This window comes from Sminthopsis crassicaudata, chromosome 1, assembly GCF_048593235.1.
Source record: "Sminthopsis crassicaudata isolate SCR6 chromosome 1, ASM4859323v1, whole genome shotgun sequence".
Taxonomy (NCBI): Eukaryota; Metazoa; Chordata; class Mammalia; order Dasyuromorphia; family Dasyuridae; genus Sminthopsis; species Sminthopsis crassicaudata.
The window spans coordinates 85,791,755-85,814,343 of NC_133617.1; the positions used below are offsets into that span (position 1 = coordinate 85,791,755).

The 22,589-nt window shown below is 35.1% G+C and overlaps 1 protein-coding gene across 2 annotated transcripts in view; it reads left to right on the plus strand.

The window, feature by feature from the left end:
- Positions 1 to 22,589, plus strand: part of TRAPPC9 (trafficking protein particle complex subunit 9) — a 968,086-nt gene that overhangs the window by 462,864 nt on the left and 482,633 nt on the right. For both annotated transcript variants that reach the window (XM_074264738.1, XM_074264741.1), the window contains one exon: positions 22,424 to 22,566. In XM_074264738.1, coding sequence (XP_074120839.1) covers positions 22,424 to 22,566 — 143 coding nt within the window. The remainder of the gene's footprint in view (positions 1 to 22,423; positions 22,567 to 22,589) is intronic.

Below are 22,589 nucleotides of genomic sequence, written 5' to 3' on the forward strand. Positions count from 1 at the left end.
AATGATGAGAAATTGGGTTCAAAGAGGTTAGATGTCTTCTGCCAAATCATATGATATAAGTGGCAGATATTTGCATCTGTCACCTGATGTCTTGGCCAGTGCGTTTATAACTATTTATAATTCAAGATCTATGACAGGTATTTATGTCAAGATTTGATCTTCTTCTGTAGGAGATGTTATTGAGAAGATTCATGCTCAGCCTTCTCTTTATTGGAATCTGATTTTTTTGGGTCCCTTCTAATCTCTAGATTCATTGATGGTGAGATTATTAAGAGCAAAATAATAATTTGCTTCCTTCCTTACTTATTTTTCTTAGGTAAACTCACTCTATCTTGACTACTAATTTCTTTGCCTTAATATAACAAAAATATTTAATTTTTCCATTCTTTTGGATATGTTCTATTCTTTGCATTACTTACCTCAGGATTATTTGTGTCCCCCTCATAGGGGACTAATATAAACAAAACACTTTGTAAAATGCTATGTAAATATAATCCTGGCTTTATGTTTTTTTCTTCCTACTCTAATTTGCATTTTTTTTTTTTGTCTGTGATTCCGACTTCCCATTCCTCTGATTCCTCAATTCTGAAAGCTTCAAAAGGTCAGAGAGACCCTGCCCACTGTAGGTTCAGTCAGTTTTTTGGGAATCTAATCTAATTGAACTGAATTAAATTCCAGTGTAACTGGGCTTGAATAAGTGCAAATTGGTTAGTATGTGACTGACACAAGAATCAGCCATTAATCAATACGATATTGTTAGGAATTAGCATGGCATTTTAAAAGGTAGCTCTGATTTTTCCAAATATCTTTATACTTCATAATTTTTCTTCTGTGTTTATTCCTTAATGATTTCTTGAGTTATTTAATATTAATTTCAGCTGTACTTCTTTCTTTACATTTTCCTGCTGGTATAAAATATTACTACCCTGAAAATTAGATAATTTCATTCTTTGTTTTTAGAGCAAATATCTTAGGTCAATGTTGCTAGAAATAATGATAGCTCAGATTTATATAGCAACCTGCAATGTTCTTTTATTATAGTAGTCCCATGAGATAGGTGGTCTCATTCCCATTTGACTGATGAGGAAACTGAAACACAAAGAGGTTAAAAAAAAACCTGTTACTAAATGTTGAATCTCAAGATTATAGCCTGGTCTCTTGATTTCTAATTTTTTTTTTTCAATTTTGGGCATTCATTTTCTTGCTAAGTTGCAAGGTAGCTGGAGGTAGGATGTCAGACTTGTATCTCATCAAGAGGCTTCACTAGAAATGTCTGACAAGTAGCCCATTTGCCCTCTGGTAAGAAACTCCAAGGAGGAATTTGTTACTTCATGAGGTAGCCTCTTTCTACTTTTTGTGCAGTCCTAATTCTTAGGGAGCATTTCCTTTCATTGAGCCCACATTCTTACTTTCCCTAACTTCCATCCATTGCTCCTCATTTTCTTCCTTACCTTTGGCCTGTTGTTGGTTTGTGCTTTAAAAAGATACAAATCACTTATACAGAGCTGATGCTGTGGCTGAATGTTTATGGGAGAACTGGTATGTAAATAATTCTTGTTTCACAGAGTAAATAGACTAGCAGCTATGTTGGGCATTGCATGTTGGACAAAATATCTCACTTTCCTTACTTGTAAGATTTAGACTACATGTTCCCTTTTAGGTCTAACATTCTGTGTTCCAAGATACCTTTCAGCATTAATGTTCTGTGTTTCAAAGTCCAAGCTGGTTTCTACATTTGCGATAAATTTTTAGCTTTTGAATTGTCTTTCTCTTCCTTTAGTCTTACACTGTTCTCTTTTGCTTGCTTGCTTGAAAATTATATATGCAAAGATGTCCTTCTTCCATATGCCCTCAGTTGCTATTAAGTGCTTATTATGTGACAGACACTGGGGATATAAAGAAAGTTCAAAAAAAAAATCACCTCTTCCCACAGAGACCTCACATACCATGTAGAATAACAGAAGGATAACTTTGTAATTTTAAGATATAGTGTAAATGGAAGGTATTATTAGTTTTTTTTCTTTTTATAAAATGAATTTCAACAATTTTATATAGAATCTCCTTATTGTATTCTATAATATCCTTGCAAGTGCCCTATTTTGACATTTAATTCCAGAATAATTTTAAGATTTAATTTTGGAATGCATTTTAGATCTCCCCTAGACTCCCTAGACTCAAATACCCATACCATCTTTGAGCTATCTTTTATTTCATAGTCGAATTCCTGGAATAAGTCTTCAGCACTTTGTCTCCACCTCTCGTCCTCCTATTTACTCTCAATTATTTCCAATCTTACTTGCCCAACTCATAACTTGACTGAAATTCCTCTCTACAAAATTATCAGTAATCCCTCAGTTGCTAACTTCTCTACTCTTTCCATAGACGTCATTATGTTGATCTAACTATTCACACCACCACTCCCTTCTCTCTGCTCTCTCTTCCCTGCTTTATTGCATCATTGGTTTTTTCCTGTTTCTATTAAATGTCTGTTTGCAGTCTACTTTGCAATTCTCTCTCTTTTTTTATTATAGATTTTTATTTACAAGATATATGCATGGGTAATTTTCCAGCATTGACAGTTGCAAAACCTTTTGTTCCAATTTCTCCCCTCCTTTCCCCCACCCCCTCCCCCAGATGGCAGGTAGACCAATACATGTCAAATATGTTAAAGTATAAATTAAATACAATATATGTATACATGTCCAAACAGTCATTTTGCTGCACAAGAAGAATTGGACTTTGAAACAGTGTACAATTAGCCTGTGAAGGGAATCAAAAATATAGGTGAACAAAAATAGAGGGATTGGGAATTCTATGTATGGTTCATAGTTTATCTCCCAAAGTTCTTTCCCTGGGTGTAGCTGGTTTAGTTCATTCCTGCTCTAATGGAACTGGTTTGGTTCATTTCCTTGTTGGAGAGGGCCTCATCCATCAGAATTGATCATCATATAGTATTGTTTTTGAAGTATATAATGATCTTCTGGTCCTGCTCATTTCACTCAGCATCAGTTCATGTAAGTCTCTCCAGGCCTTTCTGAAATCATCCTGTTGATCATTTCTTACAGAACAATAATATTCCATAATATTCATATACCACAATTTATTCAGCCATTCTCCAATGGATGGGCATCCACGTAGGTTCCAGTTTCTGGACACCACAAAGAGGCTGCCACAAACATTCTTGTACATACAGATCCTTTTCCCTTCTTTAGTATCTCTTTGGGATTTAAGCCCAGTAGTAGCACTGCTGGATCAAAGGGTGTGCATAGTTTGATAACTTTTTGGGCATAATTCCAAATTGCTCTCCAGAATGGCTGGATTCTTTCACAACTCCACCAACAATGTATTAGTGTCCCAGTTTTCCCACATCCCCTCCAACATTCATCATTATTTGTTCCTGTCATCTTAGCCAATCTGACAGGTGTGTAATGATATCTCAGAGTTATCTTTATTTGCATTTCTCTGATCAATAGTGATTTGGAACACTCTTTCATATGGCTAAAAATAGTTTCAATTTCTTCATCTGAGAATTGTCTCATATCCTTTGACCATTTGTCAATTGGAGAATGGCTTGATTTTTTTATAGAGTCAATTCTCTCTCTATATTTTAGAAATGAGACCTTTATCAGAACCTTTGACTGTAAAAATGTTTTCCCAGTTTATTGTTTCCCTTCTAATCTTATCTGCATTAGTTTTGTTTGTACAAAAACTTTTCAATTTTATAATCAAAGTTGTCTACTTTGTGATCAATAATGATCTCTAGTTCTTCTGGAGTATATTTTTCAAGGAACAACAAGGCCATTTAGTTAATCATAGAATGTTGGAAGGGAGTAATGTAGGAAGACTAGAATGATAGCAAGGGCATTGCTATCAAAGTCTTTAAATGCCAATAAGAGGATTTCATTTTTTATTTTGAAGGGAATAACAAGCCTTTGGAGTAATAGAATAGTCACTATTGATTATTGACAGTCACTTCAGTGATTTTTTCCATTGATTATTTTCACTTCTTTCCTTTACACTATTCTGGTGTCTTCTTCACATTGTTGCTTTGTGTTTCCCCAGTTAAATTCAGAGCTGTTGATGGTGGCCACTATATGGTTGTGCTGAAATATAAATGACATTGCAAAGATTCTAGTCTATGCTCTGATATTGACATGCTGTGCTCTCTTAGGAAAGACCTTTAACCTTTCTAGGTCATTGGTCAAAATTACTGGGAACATTTATCCCAGGTGAAGAAAAAATTTTTGAGAGAGTAGAGTAAGAGAAGTCATCATTACTATTTTATGTATATCTATCTACATAATATTTTATTTTCCCTCAAATTATATGTGAAAACAATTTTTAATATTTTAAAAAGTTTTTCATTTCAGATTCTATCCCTCCCTCCCTCCCCTCCTTCCCCCCTTCTCCATCTACTTTTCCAGAGATGGTAAGTAACCCATTATAAGTTACATGTGTGCAATCATGCAAAACATTTGCATATGAGTCATTTTGTACAAGAAGACTCAAATAAAAAAAAAAGAATAAAAGAAAATGAAAAATAGCATGCTTCAGTCTATATTCAGACAATATCAGTTCTTTCTCGGAAGATAAATAGTATGCTTCATCATTAGCCCTTTATGATTGCCTTGGTTCATTATATTACTGAGAATATTCTCATTAAGTCATTCACAGTTCTTCATCATACAAGTAATATTGCTATCACTATATACAACATTCTCCTGGTTCTGCTCACTTCGCTTTGTATCAGTTTATGTAACTTTTTTCAGATTTTTCTAAAAATCATCCTGCTTGTTATTTCTTATAGCACAACAATGTTTCTTCACCGCATGATTACAATTTTCAACTATTTAAAGAACTATGATTGGGATATATATATATATGTATATATACTTATATATATAAAATTCATTGCACTGTCTTAAATGCTGGGTATACAAGGAAGAAGAAAAGTCCTACACTCATTAATACAAACAAATGTAAACAAACCATATATAAGTTAAATAGAAGGTAATTAGCTAAGGAAGGAACTAAAATTAAGAGGTATTGAGAATGGCTTCTTGTGAAAAATGGATTTTAGTTGAGATTTAAAGAAACCCAGGCAAGTCAATAGGTAGAGTTGAAGAAGAACATTTCAGGTATGGAGGGTGGTCAGAGAAAGTGACCAGAGATGAGGGATACAGATTCTTGTTTGTGGAGCAGCAAGAAGGCCTGTGTCATGGGAGTGAAGGATGTGTAGTTGGGAGTAAAGTGTAAGAAGATAGGATAGGTAGGAAAGGTATAAGTTAGGAAGGGCTTTGAATACCAGATAGAGGATTTTATATTTAATCCTGGAGTCAACAAGAAGCCATTAGTTTATTGGACAGGAAGATGACATGGCTGCACAAGTGTCTTAGTGAAGTGAGGAGAGACTTGAGACAGCCAAAACACCAGCAATCTAAATGTGAGGTAATGAGCACCTGCACCAAAGTGATGGCAGTAAGAGAGAAGAGGAAGCATTTTGGAGATAGGCCTTGGGAGCAAATGGACAGACAATTAATCCACTCCTGATAGCTCACTGCAGTCTATATTCAGTTCATGAAAACAAGGCAAAGCACCTTTAGGCCTACATTAAGTCTTTGTCTTATCTTAACCACTTGTAGTGCTGAGATCACAAATGCTTTCTTTGTTCCTGAAAATTATCTATCTGATGAAGGATTAGAGATTCTAAGTATCATCCCTGACTGGGGGATATATAGAGGAAATTGAGTCAAAATTGAAGGGAAATCAGTCAGATCATTTTTCTTTTCCTACTTAGTCTATATTCCTACTAACATTAGTGTGCAAATTTCAGTTTTGAAACCCCATACTTTTGTATGGATATGCATTTTAACCAATTCAAAACCTTTCTGTTTCTCTTTATTAACAATTAGTGATGCTTTAAAATAGAACTCTGTGTGTGTGTGTGTGTGTGTGTGTGTGTGTGTGTGTGTGTGTGTGTGTGTGTGTGTGTGACTATGTGGTGGAATAAGTGTATATGGAATTTGTATGTATGGAATTTGTATGTAAGTGGTCATTTCTAATGAATAAATGACTAAGGTTCAAGACTTTACTGTGTAATGAATAGATCGTTCCTTTTTTGATGCTTTCTTTCTGTGACACTGTATTTTCATGACTAAATGTCCAGCTCCATGTCTTCTCCCCATTACTCTGGCATTTGACTTCTAATTTTCTAAGAGAATCGAAGCCATATCCTTCTGATATTCAAATCAAATACCACTTCCTTCATGAAAATTTCTCAGTCCTTCTTTCTCAAATTTCTCATGAGACATTGCTTATATATCTTTTTCTTTAACATATTCTCTGTCATACCTTGATTCAATCAATCAACAAACATCTGTCAAATGTTCATTTTCTGAAGCTAATGGTTCAAAGGCAAAAAACAAGTTTCTAAGATCAGTGAGCACCCATATGTTCTTTCATATAGAAAGAAATATATATTCTGTCAATATTTCTTTAGACAGTATAATCAGAATCTCAAAGCAGGAAGAGACTTCAGAAACATAAAGTTTCTATGAAGCAGGAACCTCATGTATACAAGAATTTATCCAGTGTCTTTTTAAATATTTCCAAATATAAAAATAAAGTGCATATATAAAAGCAGTCTTTCATTTTTGAGGCATCATTGATCTAGTTGGTGCAGTGAATACAATGTTGGACCTAGAGTCAGAAAGACTTGTGTTAAAATCTGCCCTCCGACACTTCCTAGCTGTGTGATTCTGGGCAAATCACTTAATCCTTATTTTTCTCATCCGCAAAATGAGCTATAAAAGAAAACAGCAAATCATTCCAGTATCTTTGCTAAGAAAACCCTAAAAAGGATCACAATAATTGTATATAATTGACACTATTAAATAACAACAAACTCAAGTAGCTCCCATTCTAATGATAGAACAGTCATTCTATCCAAGCCAATGGATCACCTATTCATTTTTATATATCTTCTTTTCTTTTTTATTCTATTAACTTTGTACTTTTCCCGAACTCTTCGTCTTACTCCAATTTTATCTCCTCTCTCCTAAGTCTCTACCTATGAAATTGAGGCCTCATTTTCCTGCTTGGCCCAATTCATGTGCTACTTTTCAGATCCCTCTCCTCAGCACTCCTGAAAGGTAAAAGCAATCATGCTTTCTCATATTTTTCATGACACCGCCTGCCTTTTTCCTTATCACATTATATTTTTTTTATCATATTAATGCCAATCACTTAATCAACAACATAAGTGCTTGCCATGTTCCAAAAGCTTTGGATACATTAACAAGGGAAGTTGCTGTTCATCCCTTTGTTTCTCTGATATAGTCATCCTCTCTCTATGTATCTACATGTCTACGTATCTACCTACGAATCTACATCTGCCTATCTGTCTGTCTATCATCTTGTTTGGGTCTGGCCACTCCCAGTGTAATAACAAAGCCTGACTTCAGCTGAGCAGCTAGATCTCCTAGACGTGCAAGTCTCTGCACTTCTTATGAGGACGAGATACTTTCAATGGGCCTTAAAAGTAAAACACTGGCCATTACAATTGGAAGGGGCCTTTAGCACATAAAATGTCAAAAATAGTGGGGACCTTACAGACACATAAATTAGAATATTAGAGCTAAAAGGTACCTTAGAACACAGTAGCTCAACACATAGAAAATAGCCTTTGGCCATGAAGCCAATGTTCCCATTAGAAATTTCCTAACTGGAGTTGGAAGCTGGAAAGTTTTTGTCTGTTGACCTAATGAGGGAGCCTGCCAATGATGGGACATAAGGTGAAAGGCCATGGGAGAGGAAAGGGATTGAATAATTGAAAAGGAACAACAGAAGCAAATTAAATTAAGAGTCAGGAACAGAGAGAGCCACATACAATTGAAGGCTTTTTCTAAGGGGCACTGTTTTAGACCCTTCCAAATTTGGCGCTGAAAAAATCCTTTGAGCAATGGATTTTCAGCCTTTCACACATAGACAAGTTCTTTGCCTGTTAGAGGGTTAGATACGTGATTTTTTTTTTTTTTAAGGTGGTGGTGGTGGACATTTTTTTTCCTTTCCCAAGTTGGTGACATCCCACATATTTCTTGCTGTTAAATGCTTAGGAGTTTAAGTTCTGGTTTCACATCCTGATTCTAGGATCGATGAACATAGTGAAATTACCTTCTCACTCAGAGTTCTTTTTTTTTAATATGTAAAGTGGGGAGAATTGTTTACACTACTTCCACCCATACTACAAAGGACTCCCACACTCAGTGTGAGTTTTTATTGCTTGCTCTTTTCACTGAACCTCTCTCGGACTTGCATCTCTTCAGTGTTTTCCTTGCTGTAACTCATGTTCCGGGTTCTGTTTTTGCTGTTGATGAAAGCTGAAACTGACAAGGGTCGAGATGGGAGCTAATTTATAGCCAACCAGGCCCGGGGGCAGCCCTTTCAGCTGCGAGAACCTTTCAGGAAAATGAGATCTTTCCTCTTCTGGTGGGTGTGGCGCCAGCACCAAACCCGAGCCCCTGGCTGTTTCCCCTAGCAGAGCTGAGATTTGCAGAGCTGCTTCTTGTTTCTGTGCAGCTCTAGAGGGTTAAACTATAATGGAATCTCAACCAATTCAGTATAAATGAATGGAAATGGTATTTTACTCCTATTGCAATCAGATAAAAGCATCATAATGCCTATTAAGGATGACATGCCCAGGAATAGCTTTGCTCAATGTTATATTTGAATTCTCAGAAGTCATGCAGTAGGGACTTAATGAAGGCACAACAGAGTTTAGGTAGGAATTACAGAATCATAGACTATTAGAAATGAAATGACCTTGAGAATATAGAATGATAAGAACTGTAAGGGACCTTACAATTCAGAACTTGAGAGCATAGAATGTTAATCCTGCTTTAAGACCTATTTTCCATCTTGGTTTGACTATTCTAATTGCTTATTTGGTTTCCCTCCTTCTCATCTTCCCTTTTCAAAGCATTCTTCACAGAGTTTCCAGGTTAATCATTCTATTACACAACCCTGGTAACATCACTTCTCACTTCAAAAATCATTTGCGATTTCTCTTTGCTTCTAGGATAAAATTCAGATTCCTTGGCTGAACTTTTAAGGTGTTCCACAGTTTGTCTCCAGATCATCTTTTGAGCATTATTGCCTTGATGTCCTATAGGTTTTAATCAGTCTGATTTTATGATACTGGTGGGCCAGTCAGGTAGAAATATCTGGCAGGCAGTTGGAATTCTAAAATGAATTTCATTAGAAAGATTGAGGTTCACAAATCAAATACCAAACAAGGAGAAAATGGAGACCTAATATTGGTAGTCAATAAAATGCTAGATCTATGAGCAATTTAAAGTCATAGATCTTAAAAGGAGATGGAAGGGCCCAAATCTAAACAGTAGTCACCTTTGACATGAGCCAATGTGCAGAGCTTAGGCCGCAGATGAGGGATTTCATTTCCACAGACTGTTGCCTATGGACATGGCTTATATATCCTAGGATCTGATGATAAATTCATTTTCATCTGAGGAAAAGAATCATCACTGAAGATGTGAATCATCAGTGACTGTGTGAGAGACTGGGGATCAGGATTCATTCAAGGACATTTTATAAAGAATCATACATTGCCATAGCTTGATCAGAAAGGATCTCAGAATGTAAATATTAGAACATTCAGTGTAAAAGCTGGAAAAGTTTTATAACAAAGAAGGTTAAAATGTAGAATATTGTGTATCAGATCTTTTGAATTCATCTAGTGCCACCCTTTTGTTTTTTAGATGGAGACGTTAATGCCCAAGGTGTTAAGGGGAGTTTTCTTTCCATTAATAATAATTCACATTGAGCCTTTTATGGTTGAAAAAAATTTTTTTCCTTATAGTAAATCTGTGAAATAGTGTATTAACTTCATTTTACATATAAGGAAATCCAAACTAAGAAAGGATAAATTACATTCTCAAAGTTATCCAGCAAATATATGTAACAGCTAAAGTTTGCCCAGATCTCTCCTGTCTGAAAATCTGTGGTTCTTTGTTTCACACCATTCTATCTCCTGTATCACCACTGATACAATGGAGTTGATAAATTGTGCATACCTCAGTTTACTGGTATGGAGAGACTGGATGGCGCCCAGAATATAGATGTTAGTATTATGAAGAAGTTGTTTTTGTAACTTCAAGAATGCATATCAGTCATGTTATTGAGTTAATGGATACCATGTGCTAGTTCTGGTAATGGGAGGTTTCAGTTCTTCTGAGGAGGTCATCTTGCAATTCTTTCTTGTTCTCAGTGTACTAGTGGTGTATTTGTTCAGTGTACTTGATGGTGTACTAGTATTTATTCCTCCCTAGAAGTTTAATTATATAGCTCTGGAAGACTTACACATACATTTCAGGACTTCCCATTTTGGAGTTGAGATGATACCTAAGTATATTCCTTTGACTTTTTCCATAAGCAACATCTTCAAGACTACTTAATGTAAGCAGATAGTGATTTTCATTACTTAAATGAGTTTAAATGGAGAATTTACTAATTGCTCATTGCTTGTAACAATGTGTGAATTTAAGTATAGCTGTGCTGATCATTAACTAATCAGTACAACATTTCCACTTAAATACCCTCCCCTTTTTCATTTCACTGAAGTGCAATTTCTTCATGTGAAATATAACATTGGTTGGACTTCAATGATCATTTAAAGTCTCTTAAATTCTGAGCGTTTGAAGTGGAGTATGAAGAGCCAGGAGGGAAAGAAATGACACCAGAGGAGGCATTCATTTGGGGAGAGATTCACTCTCCCCAAATCTCCCCACTCTATATCAGTGGATATAATGATGGGATTGAAAAAGCTTGGAACTAAAAAGCAGGAGACTTTGCTTCAAATCTTTTCCCAGCAATGACTTCAGTAAGACAAGCTCTTCACCTGGCTGGGGGAAATGAAAAGTTTTAACTAAATTATCTTGATAAGCTCTTCTAACTCTTTCTGTAAGTCTGAGATTTTCTTTCTTTTTTATGATTAATACTCAAGATAATGATCAATTGTTTTCATATTCTAGTATTGTCATATAGAAGTAATTTCTGGCTACAGTAATCTCAACATCTGTGAGCCTTAGTTTCTTTAAATATAAAATGAATCTAATATTTCTTACTACTTCATAGAGTTGGTATTAGAAAAGCACTTTGTAAATTCTACAATGTCATTTAAATATGAGTTGTTCATCATCATCATTATTGTCATTGTCATCATTGTCAATCGGTCAGTAAACAAGATTTTTTAAATCCAATGTTCTAGTCACTTAGGATAGATACAAAGATTTGCAGAAACAAGTCCCTACTCTCAAAGGAGCTCAGAGTCTACAAGAGTAGACAATAAGCAATCAACTATGTACAAAGAATGTATATTTAAGATAAATTGGAGATAATCTTCAGAGGAAAAGTGGTCACATTAAAGGAGATTGGGAAAGGTTTTATGTAGAAGATGAAGATGGAGAGGGAGAAAATTCTAAACAAAAGGGTTAGCCAATGAAAATGCTCAAAGTTGGAAGATAGATTATCTTGTTCTAGGAATAGCAAAGGATTTCCATTATTGAATGGTGTATGTGGCAGGAAATAAGATATTAAGAAGACTAGTAAATGGGGACCAAGTTATAAAGAACTCTGAATGCAAAATAGGATCTTATATGCTTTTTCAATAAGTAATACATAATTATTGGAATTTTGTAAAGGGATGGAGTGAATGACATGATTAGATCTATATTTTTAGAAAATCATTTTGATAGATTAGTTGGAGGTGGATTGGAATGGACAGAATCTTGGGACTGGGAGTTTTTACTGCAGTAGTTAGATTATATTAATGAAAACCTGCACCAAGGTGGTAGTGTCAAAAGAGACAAGTAGGAGTGGGTCATATGGGAGACATGTTTCAAAAGTAAGCTCTTTAGGATTTGGCAACAGATTGGCAACAGATTGACTACACTTGCCATTAGCAAAACTGAACATATAATTTAATTTATCAAAAAAGTAGTTTGTGCTAAAGCATTGTTTCAACTATTTTGTTTGAAATTCTAAAATGCACCATGTAAGATTACACATAATTTAACATCTGATTTAAAAGCTTATAATTATATAGTTAAAAGTTATTGTAATTTACAGTCTTTCAGTGATGCTTAATAAAATTATTTAAATACCTACAGTAGACTTCTTGCCACTTTTTAATATTTCCAGACTGCTTTGCTTTTGCTGTTCATTAAAACTGTTCCCTTCTTTGTTGGCAATTTGGTTTGTAAAATGATCTTGCTGAAATAAGTATCTCATGTGTCTTTCTTACATAATGACTTATGGCTCTATGATTTCGGGCTGCTTACATTCAACTATTTCTGGAAAAATTTATTTCCCATCCTCCCCTTACTATTGTTACCTATACTCTAGAAAGAACTGAAGGTTGCTTAAGAAAACTAGATAGAATTCTCCCTGCCTACCTTTCTTTTAATCTGTAGACAATTCTAAGCCTACAAGTCCTCTCCTGAGAGCCTGAAGGTAGTTTCTTTCAATTTTACCATCCTTTTACATAAAATCATTTTCATTTTCAAAATACGATGTTACTTGTAGTATGTACTATCTTCCATTTCTGACATAGCTTTATGTTCTAAATCCCTTCATTTTTGTATCTTCCATTTCAGACATTGTTTTATATTCTAAATTTCTTCATTTTTTGCCATTCTTTTGCCTGTGTACTAAGAATACTTCTAGCTCTGATTGTCTATATTTTAATATTCTTTCCACTCTTTATATTTTTTGTGCTAATATTGTAGGCTTGATATGGAGAAAAGCTTCTTAGAATTACATATAGTTGACTACATTTTATCAAGAGCTAGTGAGTTCCCTTTCAGTGGAAGTGTAGTTTATGTGTACGCTGGATGACCACTTGTTAGCAATTTAGTAGAGGAAATTTCTTTCCAATAGGAAACTTGGACTCAATGACCTCTGAGATCCTTTGCAATTTTGAGTTTGGCGACTCCTTTCTAGTTTCAGGTTTCTTTGCATTCCATATTTTAAGTTCCTTTCCAATCCTCCATTCAGTTTTGATGCTAGTACTTTCCTTAATATTCAATATTAAGGGTTAGAAATCGCCATCTTAAGGGTTGATTTTCACAACTGTATTGTACTCACTTTGTATAAATGAACTTTCTTGCTTTGCCTCTAACCTAAACAGCAAATCTAATGATGTGGATATTTCTTTAGTAAGAATTCAGTTAAAGAGGGCTATTGATCATTCTTTTATATTATTGTAGGTATAGTATTCTAGTTGGAACATTTTAATTTGTAGTTACCTGACATTTATAAGGCTTAATTAGCACTGAGAAAGTATTCTCTTTTTTTTTTCTTCTTAAAGTGCTAATTAAGTGGAAAGTAATGGCATTATTTTCATTTTAATGTTTCACTGACCTTAAATACAAACTGTTAGAATCACATTCACTAGAAATTGGCGCCATACCAAATCCTGTGGCTAACAACCAATGGCTGAACTTTTGTCTCTTAAATTCAGAGTTACTAAGTAGATCAAATTGAAGTTATTTTTCTTGCCACATTTCAAAGCTTACTTTACTAAATAAAAAGGGAATAATTTCAGGATATTTTGCATTTAATTATCTTTTACACTCATGACTCATAGAAATGGAAGCTGAGTGAGATTAGTGAGGTTAAGTGATTTGTCCAGAGCCACACAGGTAGGAAGCGTCCAGGTAGAATTTGAATTTAGGTCTTTTTTAGTCCAAGTCATATGCTCCATCTATTGAGCCAATTTATTAGTTATACATTGTTCTTTACCTTTGATTCACATTTATCCTTCTGCTATTAATGTCCTACTTTTTTTCAACCCTTAGTCTTCCAAAATCTTCCTTATTAACTTGTATTCTTGAGTAATTAATTATTCTTTTCAGTGCCTATTCTAATGTTTTTTTTTCCCCTCATGCTTCGAAAACCTTCTCTTTCTCCCACCAAATGGCCTTTCCTCCATTTATTAAGAAAATCAAGACTATGTCACAAAATTTTCCTCCCCACAGATGAGTATAGAATATGGTTTTAATCCTTTTTTATGTACTTTTAATCTCATACCACCCAGGTCTCTTATAAGAGCTTGCTTTATCTTTCATTGCTTCTTTTATTCATCTTCTCTCTCTCCTTTGCTATTGTTTCTTTCCTTGCTGCCTACAGATATGTCCAGTTCTACTGTATCCTTAGGGGAAAAAATAAAAAACAGAAACAAAACACCCTCATCTGACTCTTTGGCTCATTTCTTACACAAAGAATCCATTGCCTCTCTAACCTTTATCTGCAGAGTCCAGAGTCTTTGCCATTTCCCTCTCCAGCTCATTTTACAGATGAGGCAACTGAGGCAAACAGGATTAATGGACTTGCCCAGGTCACACAGCTAGTCAGTGGCTGAGGCCAGATTTGAACTCAAGAAGATGAGTCTTCCTGATTGTACCTCTGACACTCAACTAGTATTGTCATCTAGTTGTCCATGCCTATCTAGAACACTCTTATTTTCTTATTTTGAATTGGTTTTTCATATTTATACCTGTCATTTTTGATGTGTACGCCTAGGATAGGCTCCAGGACCTTGTATAACATAAGCATTTATGTATCTTGAATTGAATTAGTAGGATTTAGAGGAGCTGGTATTTCTAATGATATAATTTTGGAAAATCCAAGATTGTTATTTTCATCTCTTTAAAGGTTGCCTTGGATATAAGATGATTTGTAGAAAAAACATAAATACTCTCCATTATAACCCAAAGTTTTTTTTAAACCTTTAAGTTCTAGTGTGCTGCTGGGTTTTCTAATTTTTTTTTTTTTGCCTTAAAACAAGTAGTTGAATGTATACATGAAAATAGAAGACGTGACAGATTAATGCACACTCATTACTTTATGATGGAAAAAATAAAAACAAAATATTTTGCCTTCAAGGTCTTCCTGTGCCTTTATTAAGATAGTCTAATTTATTGAAGTGAGGTGAGCTTTCTATTTCATTATTTTAGAAAGGAGAAAAGGCAAAGAGTAGACTCAATAACTTCACAAACCCTTTTTCTTCTCTATGTGATTTTTATAAATTTAAATGGTACATTTTCTTGGTAATTACATCTCTATTCTTCATTTTCTAGAGTGTGTAAAAACAACTAACTTGAAATAAAAATACAGGATCATTCCCTTTAGTTATGCTCCTCCTTGAAACTTAGGTCTCATCTCCTGTAGTCAAAATCTCCTGTAGTCAAAACATGTTAGTCTTTTCTTAGTTGATTCTTTCCCCCTAAATAAAATCTTAGGATCCCTTTAGGAGAGACCTTAGAGTACATTTACTCCAGCCCTCTTTATTTTACAAATGAAGAAACTGACTTAGAATGGGAGAAATTACTTCTGTACACATTATGCAAACAAAGCTAATGTATAAATGCAGGTCATAGGAACAAAAACCCAGGATTCTTTCCATTGTACCATACTGCCTTCCTATGATTGACTTTGAAAAAATAACTTCTGTCTTCATTTTTATGATGATTTAAAAAAATCTTTGTGAATGAGGCTATTTATTTTTGATGTGATACTGTTCCTCTAAATGAATTAAACTTAGGTCAATAATGACCCAAATTATTGAAGTTACTTACTGGTTTGGGATAGTCCTGAGTGATCCAAAAGTCTTAGGTTTCCTGAGCCAAGTTGTCCGGTAGATTTTGGGAAAAACAAATAATGGACAACAAAATACCCATATTCAGTCTTTATCTCAGTAGGTACCACCAGAGCTCTTCCTCAAGACTTTATCATTCCATTTTCTTCTCTGTACTTCCCATCATAATTATAAGAATTTGAGGGAGGAAAATTTTAGTTTCCTTCCTAACTTCGAGCCATAGAATTAGCATATCAGTGATAGAAACCTGGATAAGTGTGTCTCCTTGCTTTTGTTTTTCTGCAAATTTCTTTTGCCACTATGTAATGGCATTTCAATTATAATAAATTTTGCCCCTTGACTTGGATATGGATTCAAGCCTGTTTTTGAGACACTTCCCAACACCAGTCTATGACTCCAAACTTTAGGGTCCCCATTCCCAACCGCAATATCTCATGGAAAGAATCCACATATAGCTAGGAGAGCTGAGTTTAAATCCTGGCTCTGATATTAACTTGGTAAACATGTCTCTCACTGAACTTCTTTCCTCATCTTTCAAATGAGCCTTTTCTTGCTTGAACTTTTGAATTATCTCCTTTATAAGGTTGTTGTAAGGAAAGTGTCTCATAAACCTTAAAAAATTATGTGCTCATGAGCCCTTATATATAAATTGATTTATATAATTAATATGATTTCCTATAAAAAATAAACTTTATAGAAACAATAAACTTCGCTTCAAAGGTTAAAGATTACAGTTGTAAGTAAATGGAGATTTCACTTCAGGAAAAGAAATTATTTCTTGTTTTCTTGATCAGATATAGAATACAGGAAATGGCAATAATGGAGAGTGTTGTATTTTAGGAAAGACATGTATAAGCTGGACAGAATTTGGGGGAGTAGCATGGATAAACTTGTTATTCCATATAGGAAATTGGAGGAATTGGAGATCATTCTAGAAAAGTTTTGATTGAAGGAGCTGAACATATTTAACGTGGAGAAAAGGGGAATCAGTATTTGAAGAATTTCTATATGAAAGATAGATTAAACTTTTTTTGCTTCTCTCAAAAGGGCAGAATCAGGTCAAAGCTATTGGCTATTACAGAGGTATTACAGAGAGGCAGATTTGAGTTTGATATAAGTAGAATTTTCCTACAAAGAGGGTTACTTCTGGAATTGGTGAATTCTCCCTTTCTAGAGGTCTTCCCCAAAAAAGTTGAATAATCCCTTGACAGTAATTTTGTAGACAAGTATTAAGGACCATGCCTAAGTGTGAAGAAGTAGGTCGATTCTCCCAAAGCCTCCGCAGCTATAAATCATAACATACTTGAAGGAATTGCAAATCAGCCTTTACTGATGCAGATATTGCTTTTGGATTGGGAATGAAATAAATTGGAGGCAAGAGGGAAGAGGAGAGGGAATCAGAGAATGCAACTGTTTCTCAGTCTCCTTGTATCATTATCATCCTCTCACATGAAGAGATCTATTCTACAGGTCAGAATTAGATCCCCAGCAGCCACTGGCAGGAGGCTCTCAACATCCAACAGCCACTAGCAGGTTGCTCCCATAACAAATGGCACCCAATGTGGGGCACAAGAAACAAAGACCCAGCAGTGCTTGAGAGCTGTTCATTAGTAGGATCCTCCCGGGAGAGTTCCTTTGGTAACCTGTGGAGAAGGAAAGGGAGAAGAGACCTAAGTAAGACTTTTTCAGTCAGAGTCATTAAAATGGGCCAACACATCAAAGGCCCAAGTCAGGAGACTGAGAAGACTTATGAAAAATGCCTGTCCTGACTACAGTCCTCTTCTCCATTTGTCAGAAGGTTTGCCTCCATAACATCTCACAAGATTCAACACCTGCTTTAGTGTCTCACTCTGCAGCCATCCAGAGGAATGAGACAGAAAAGACTTGGACAGACGTGTTTGCATTGCTCAGCATGCGGACTCATATCAGCTGCTTCACAATATTGGACAAACTTACTGACTATGCTTTTGGAGGAAAAATAATCATATTCCCATAAAACAAAAAATAGGGAATTGTTAAGGACGATGCCTAAGTGTGAAGGGGTAGGTCGATTCTCCAAAAGCCCACCCAGCTGTGAATCATAATACATTTGAAGTGAGTGCAAATCATCCTTTACTGACACAGATGTTGCTTGTGAACTTGGAATGAAATAAATTGGAAGCAAGAGGGAAGCGGAGAGAGGTCAGAGAATGCAACTGCCTCTCAGTCTCCTTGTATGGTTGTCATCATCTCACATGAAAGGATCTGTTCTGCTGCTCAGAATTAGATCCCCAGCAGCCCCTAGCATGTTGTGCCCATAACAGACAAGATTCTCATTCATATGTGTGTTGAACTCTAAATGGCCTTTGAGATCTCTTTTGACATTGAAATTCTAACTCTGTAGTTTTCCAGGGCCTAAGGTCTTGATTTCATTGATAATATCTAATTAATTACATATTTTCAGGTATCCTATATAGATTTTCTGTTAGCCATCTTGTACTTGCATTTTTGGTGCAAGATTTTTGCTTTCTATTAATTCACATTTTATAAGTTTCAATTCAGACTAGCTTGTCAGGGTCTTTTGGAGTCTGATACTGTCATCAAAGGTGTTAGTAATTCTGCCAGACTTTGTCATTGGCAAATTTGGGAAGCATGTTACCATCAACAAGTATTTATCAAGCTCTTATTATGTCAGAGACTATACTAAACCACTTACACTTTTACCTAAGTCATAGTTGAAGGCTCTTTCAGCCAGTGAATTCATCATCTAGTTTCCTCTAAAGTGAAAAGAATCTTAAGGTTTTGGGATACGTATGAATCCAATATTGCCTTCCCTCAAAACTACCTATTTCTTACACTGTAAATCCATTGGATCTCAAAAGTATAATACCCTGGGATTCTCAGACAGGAAATGTTTTCATTATTTAATCTTTTTTAATGTACTCAATAAAATTCTGTCCCTTTTGCTCAGTAATTATTTATTTGATTAAATTCAAATCCTGTAGAATCCCCATGTGAGAAAACACCATGTACTGTATAGTACCTAATGGTTAACTGAACAATTCACTTTAAATTTTTTCTGATAAATAAAAGTTGAGTTCAAAAGTGTAGATGTTAACCTGCTAGAGAGGCTTTTTTATGTTAATGACTTCTAATGGAAAGCCTAGTATTCATTTGGATATAATCTGCCTTAAATGGGGATGATGATGGCATTTATCTTCCAGAGTTATTGTGAGGACCAAATGAAATAATAATTAGAAATCAGCACAGTGCCTAACACATAATAGGCTCTTAATAAATCCTTCCTTCTCTCTCCCCCTCTTCCCTACTTTCTCCTGCCTTCCCACCTTCCTTCTGTAGGGAATTCAATCATTCATAGGTACTAGTAAGAGAAGAAGAATCAATTGTTGTCCATTATATATATTTATCTAGACTTCTTTGAATAATGACTATCTTTGTTTCACATCTCAACCTACTTTTTATAATGCAGGTATTGGAAAGGAGTATCTTTAAGGCCTTTTACAATTCTAAACATTCTATGTTTTATGCTCTAACATTTCTCCTTTTTCAAATATTCTCAGTTCTGTGGATCCTTTCCTTTCTAATTATTTTTTGTCCTAGGATCCCTTCTACTAGTAATACTCTATGGTTTTATGAAATTAGAATATGAAGGAGGAGCCTCTCTTCTCCCTCTTTATTCACTTTCTGATTCTTCTCCATCCCCTTTCATTCCACTGCCAACTCTCTCAGCAATTTCTTTTTAAAACTCTCTAGTGCTGCATTCATCGATACAAATTAGGAAGAAGGAATTCAGTGAAAACATTCAGTACAGAACAAATTCACACTCTCTTGCTTGAAAGGTTTGAATGAAATTTAAACCTTGAATGCAGAGGGACAGGGGTGCATCATCAAATTTTCAATCAGATGTGGATGTTTTGGCTGAAGTGACACATTTGTTGAAGGCTGTGTCAGCTGTCTAAATTTGTGCAGCTTATGCTCATGGTTCTGAGAAATGAGAACTATGCTGATGGTATTCAGCTGTGCTGCTATGGCTCCATTGTCTTTTGAGTTTGTCCATTGTTTTTGTTTTCCTCCAGAATACCAGGTGTGGAAAGAGAGTTTATCGAGATTAAACCCTAGTTAGGTTGTTATGAGATATAACCTGCATTTATAGTTCTCTTATCAATAAAATGCGAACAATAATATTTACACTGCCTTCCCCATAGGTTCATTATAGAAAAGCACTCTGTGAACCTCTAAATCATTATGGAAATAGGAACAACACCCTGAGAGGTAGCAGGAGCAATGGTACAGTGTGAATCTGGAGAAAGAAAACTGGTTTTGACTTGAAGCTAGGTCATTTCTCTATGTCCCTAGTCAAGTAATTTTACCTATTAGAATTTTAATTTCTTTTTCTATAAGATGGTAAAAAGAAGTACTGCCTTTTCTAATTACCTTGAAAGATAATCTAGTTCTTCTTCATTTTGCACGTAAGAACATTTAAATCCAGAATGGTTAAATAAGTTGTTTGATATCACAATAAAGAGTAGAATTAGGATCTGAACCCAATTCTCTGACTCAAAACCTAGTACTCTTTCTTTATCTCACTTGATTGCTGACATCATCAAATAAGAAAAATAATTTTGAAATGCTTTATGAGATTTGAAATGTTCTTTGAATACCAATTCTTAATATTAATTTTCCAAAAGATAGAAAATGTATGACTCCTTCACTTGAAGAATTTATTTTTAAGTTGAAGAAACAGGACATACATACACAGAACTGACAAAGGAATGAGTATGAAAAATTTTAATCTTTTGCTTAAGAGCAAAAATAAAATGTCAAGGCTTTTTACAAAATTGTAGCCTTATTAAATTTTTTCTTCAAGACCCATCCCCTTCCCATCTTTTCCCTTTCTTTCACATTCCCCTTGTCTCTTCTGCTTCCTTCTTTGAATCTCTGCAAACACATTATGGAGGCTGTGATTCATAATGCAGACAGGTATATTTTTGAAATCTGAGGATCTAGGATCCAATTTTAGTTAGATTAATTACCACCTGTGTGATATTGAAAAAATCAATCTTTCTGAGTTTTAGTATTCTCAGATGGATGAGGGATTTGAAATAGATTATTCTAAATTATTTTCTAGCAATAAATTCTGTGAGTCTGTGATTCTCAGTAGATGACCCACTTAGGCATAGATTTAGCCAAGATTGGGACTTGGGATCAGTGTAAAATTCTGAATTTAGGTTAAAAAAAACCCCAACTGTCACCTCTTCCCTGAAACCTTTATTAATCTTTTCATTCAGTTATGACTTTCCTACCTCTGCCTTCACACAACAGTTTGTTAGCTTATTCATTCTTGCATTCAATTAACAATTATTAAGATCCTATTTGGATATATGAATGTTCAGGGAAACCCAGTACCTTTGCTGTGAGAACTACTTAGAGCTTTTTGGGGACTGTTTCCACCATTGGCGTCTACCTGACCCCCAAATCTGTGACTCCAAGAGGCCATAGCATGCCTAGTGCATACACACCTGGAAAAACCGTTTCAGTATGTGTCTAATCCAGCCTGAGGATAACTGATGATCCTCAAATCCTTCTATCCAAAACTAGTTCTGTATGTAGTACACTGTTCTAACTAATGTCTGTTTGAATAAATAAAAGCTTCTTCCCTTAGAAGACCAATCTACTCAAATGTGAAGAGGTTCATGATTGGAAGGCTGGATGTGAAAACTTCTGTAGAGGAATAGGCATATGTGAACAGTTTGTTCAAGTGTACTATGAAAATGGCAGAAGCAGACACTGTGGAATAGTTAGAGCTTGGTTAGACTTTGTATCTCAAGCCATTTTGTATTACTTCTGGATTTTGATGACTGTATGAGAGAAGGAGGTTGACAACTTCCCTCAACTTTCCTTTAATTGCTTTTTATGGGAGTATTTGTGCCTTACCTATCTAAGAACCTTCTGAACTTAAAGGGGTCTGATCAGCCATATTTGGACATGTTGACCCTGACATAGTAATTTCATTTTTGTCTTTGTGGAATACAAATGACAACAACTGACTACTAAGAATCTGCTATAAGCCAAGTACTGGTAATGCAAGGCAAAAATTAAATGATCCCTTCTTTCAAGGAATTTACAGTTTTGGGGTGAAAATACTATGTACATATATAAGTGAAGACAAAATAAATTACCAAGAATTTATTTGGGATAAGGCACTAGCAAATTCTGAATATTCCCCAGAAATGCCCAACTCTCAATTGTGTGGGTAAATGAAGGACCCTATTAAGTAAACCCAGAGATTATCTAACATTATAGTGTTAGAGTATCAGGTGCACTTTACACAATAACTTTATGATAGTGATGATTAAGTATGGAAACTTTTACCAAAGGAATGACGGGGTTCCCTTGAGTTAGTCAGTGATCTCCACCTCACAGATAGAGTTGAGAATGTGACTTGTAAAAGGAATTGTGGTAGGTAATCATGGCATTATTTAGCATAAGTTTATCAACTGGGAAATTCTGCTGCTGTGAAGTAAGTTTTTCAAATTATCTTTTGTCTCTAAGGTCTTAGAATCTCAAAAAAGACAATATTAATTAACTATTTAACTAATACTTTAGCATTAAAGAATTTTGCCCTTCATTTGACGTACTTTTGAAGCCCAGTCAAATGATTGATAAACAGCATAGTCTGGTTGGAAAAGCATTTGGATTATTTAGTATTTGGATTTACATTATATTTTAATGTCTTTCTTTCCCTTCTAGACACTAGAAGCCATTCTGAATTTTAAATATTCAGGAGGCCCAGGCCATATTGATGGATATTACAGGAACCTGTCCTTGGGAATTCATGTAGAAGCTGAGCCATCCGTGTTTTTCACTCGAGTCAGTACACTGCCTGCAACAAGGTAAACTCATCCCTCAAAACTCT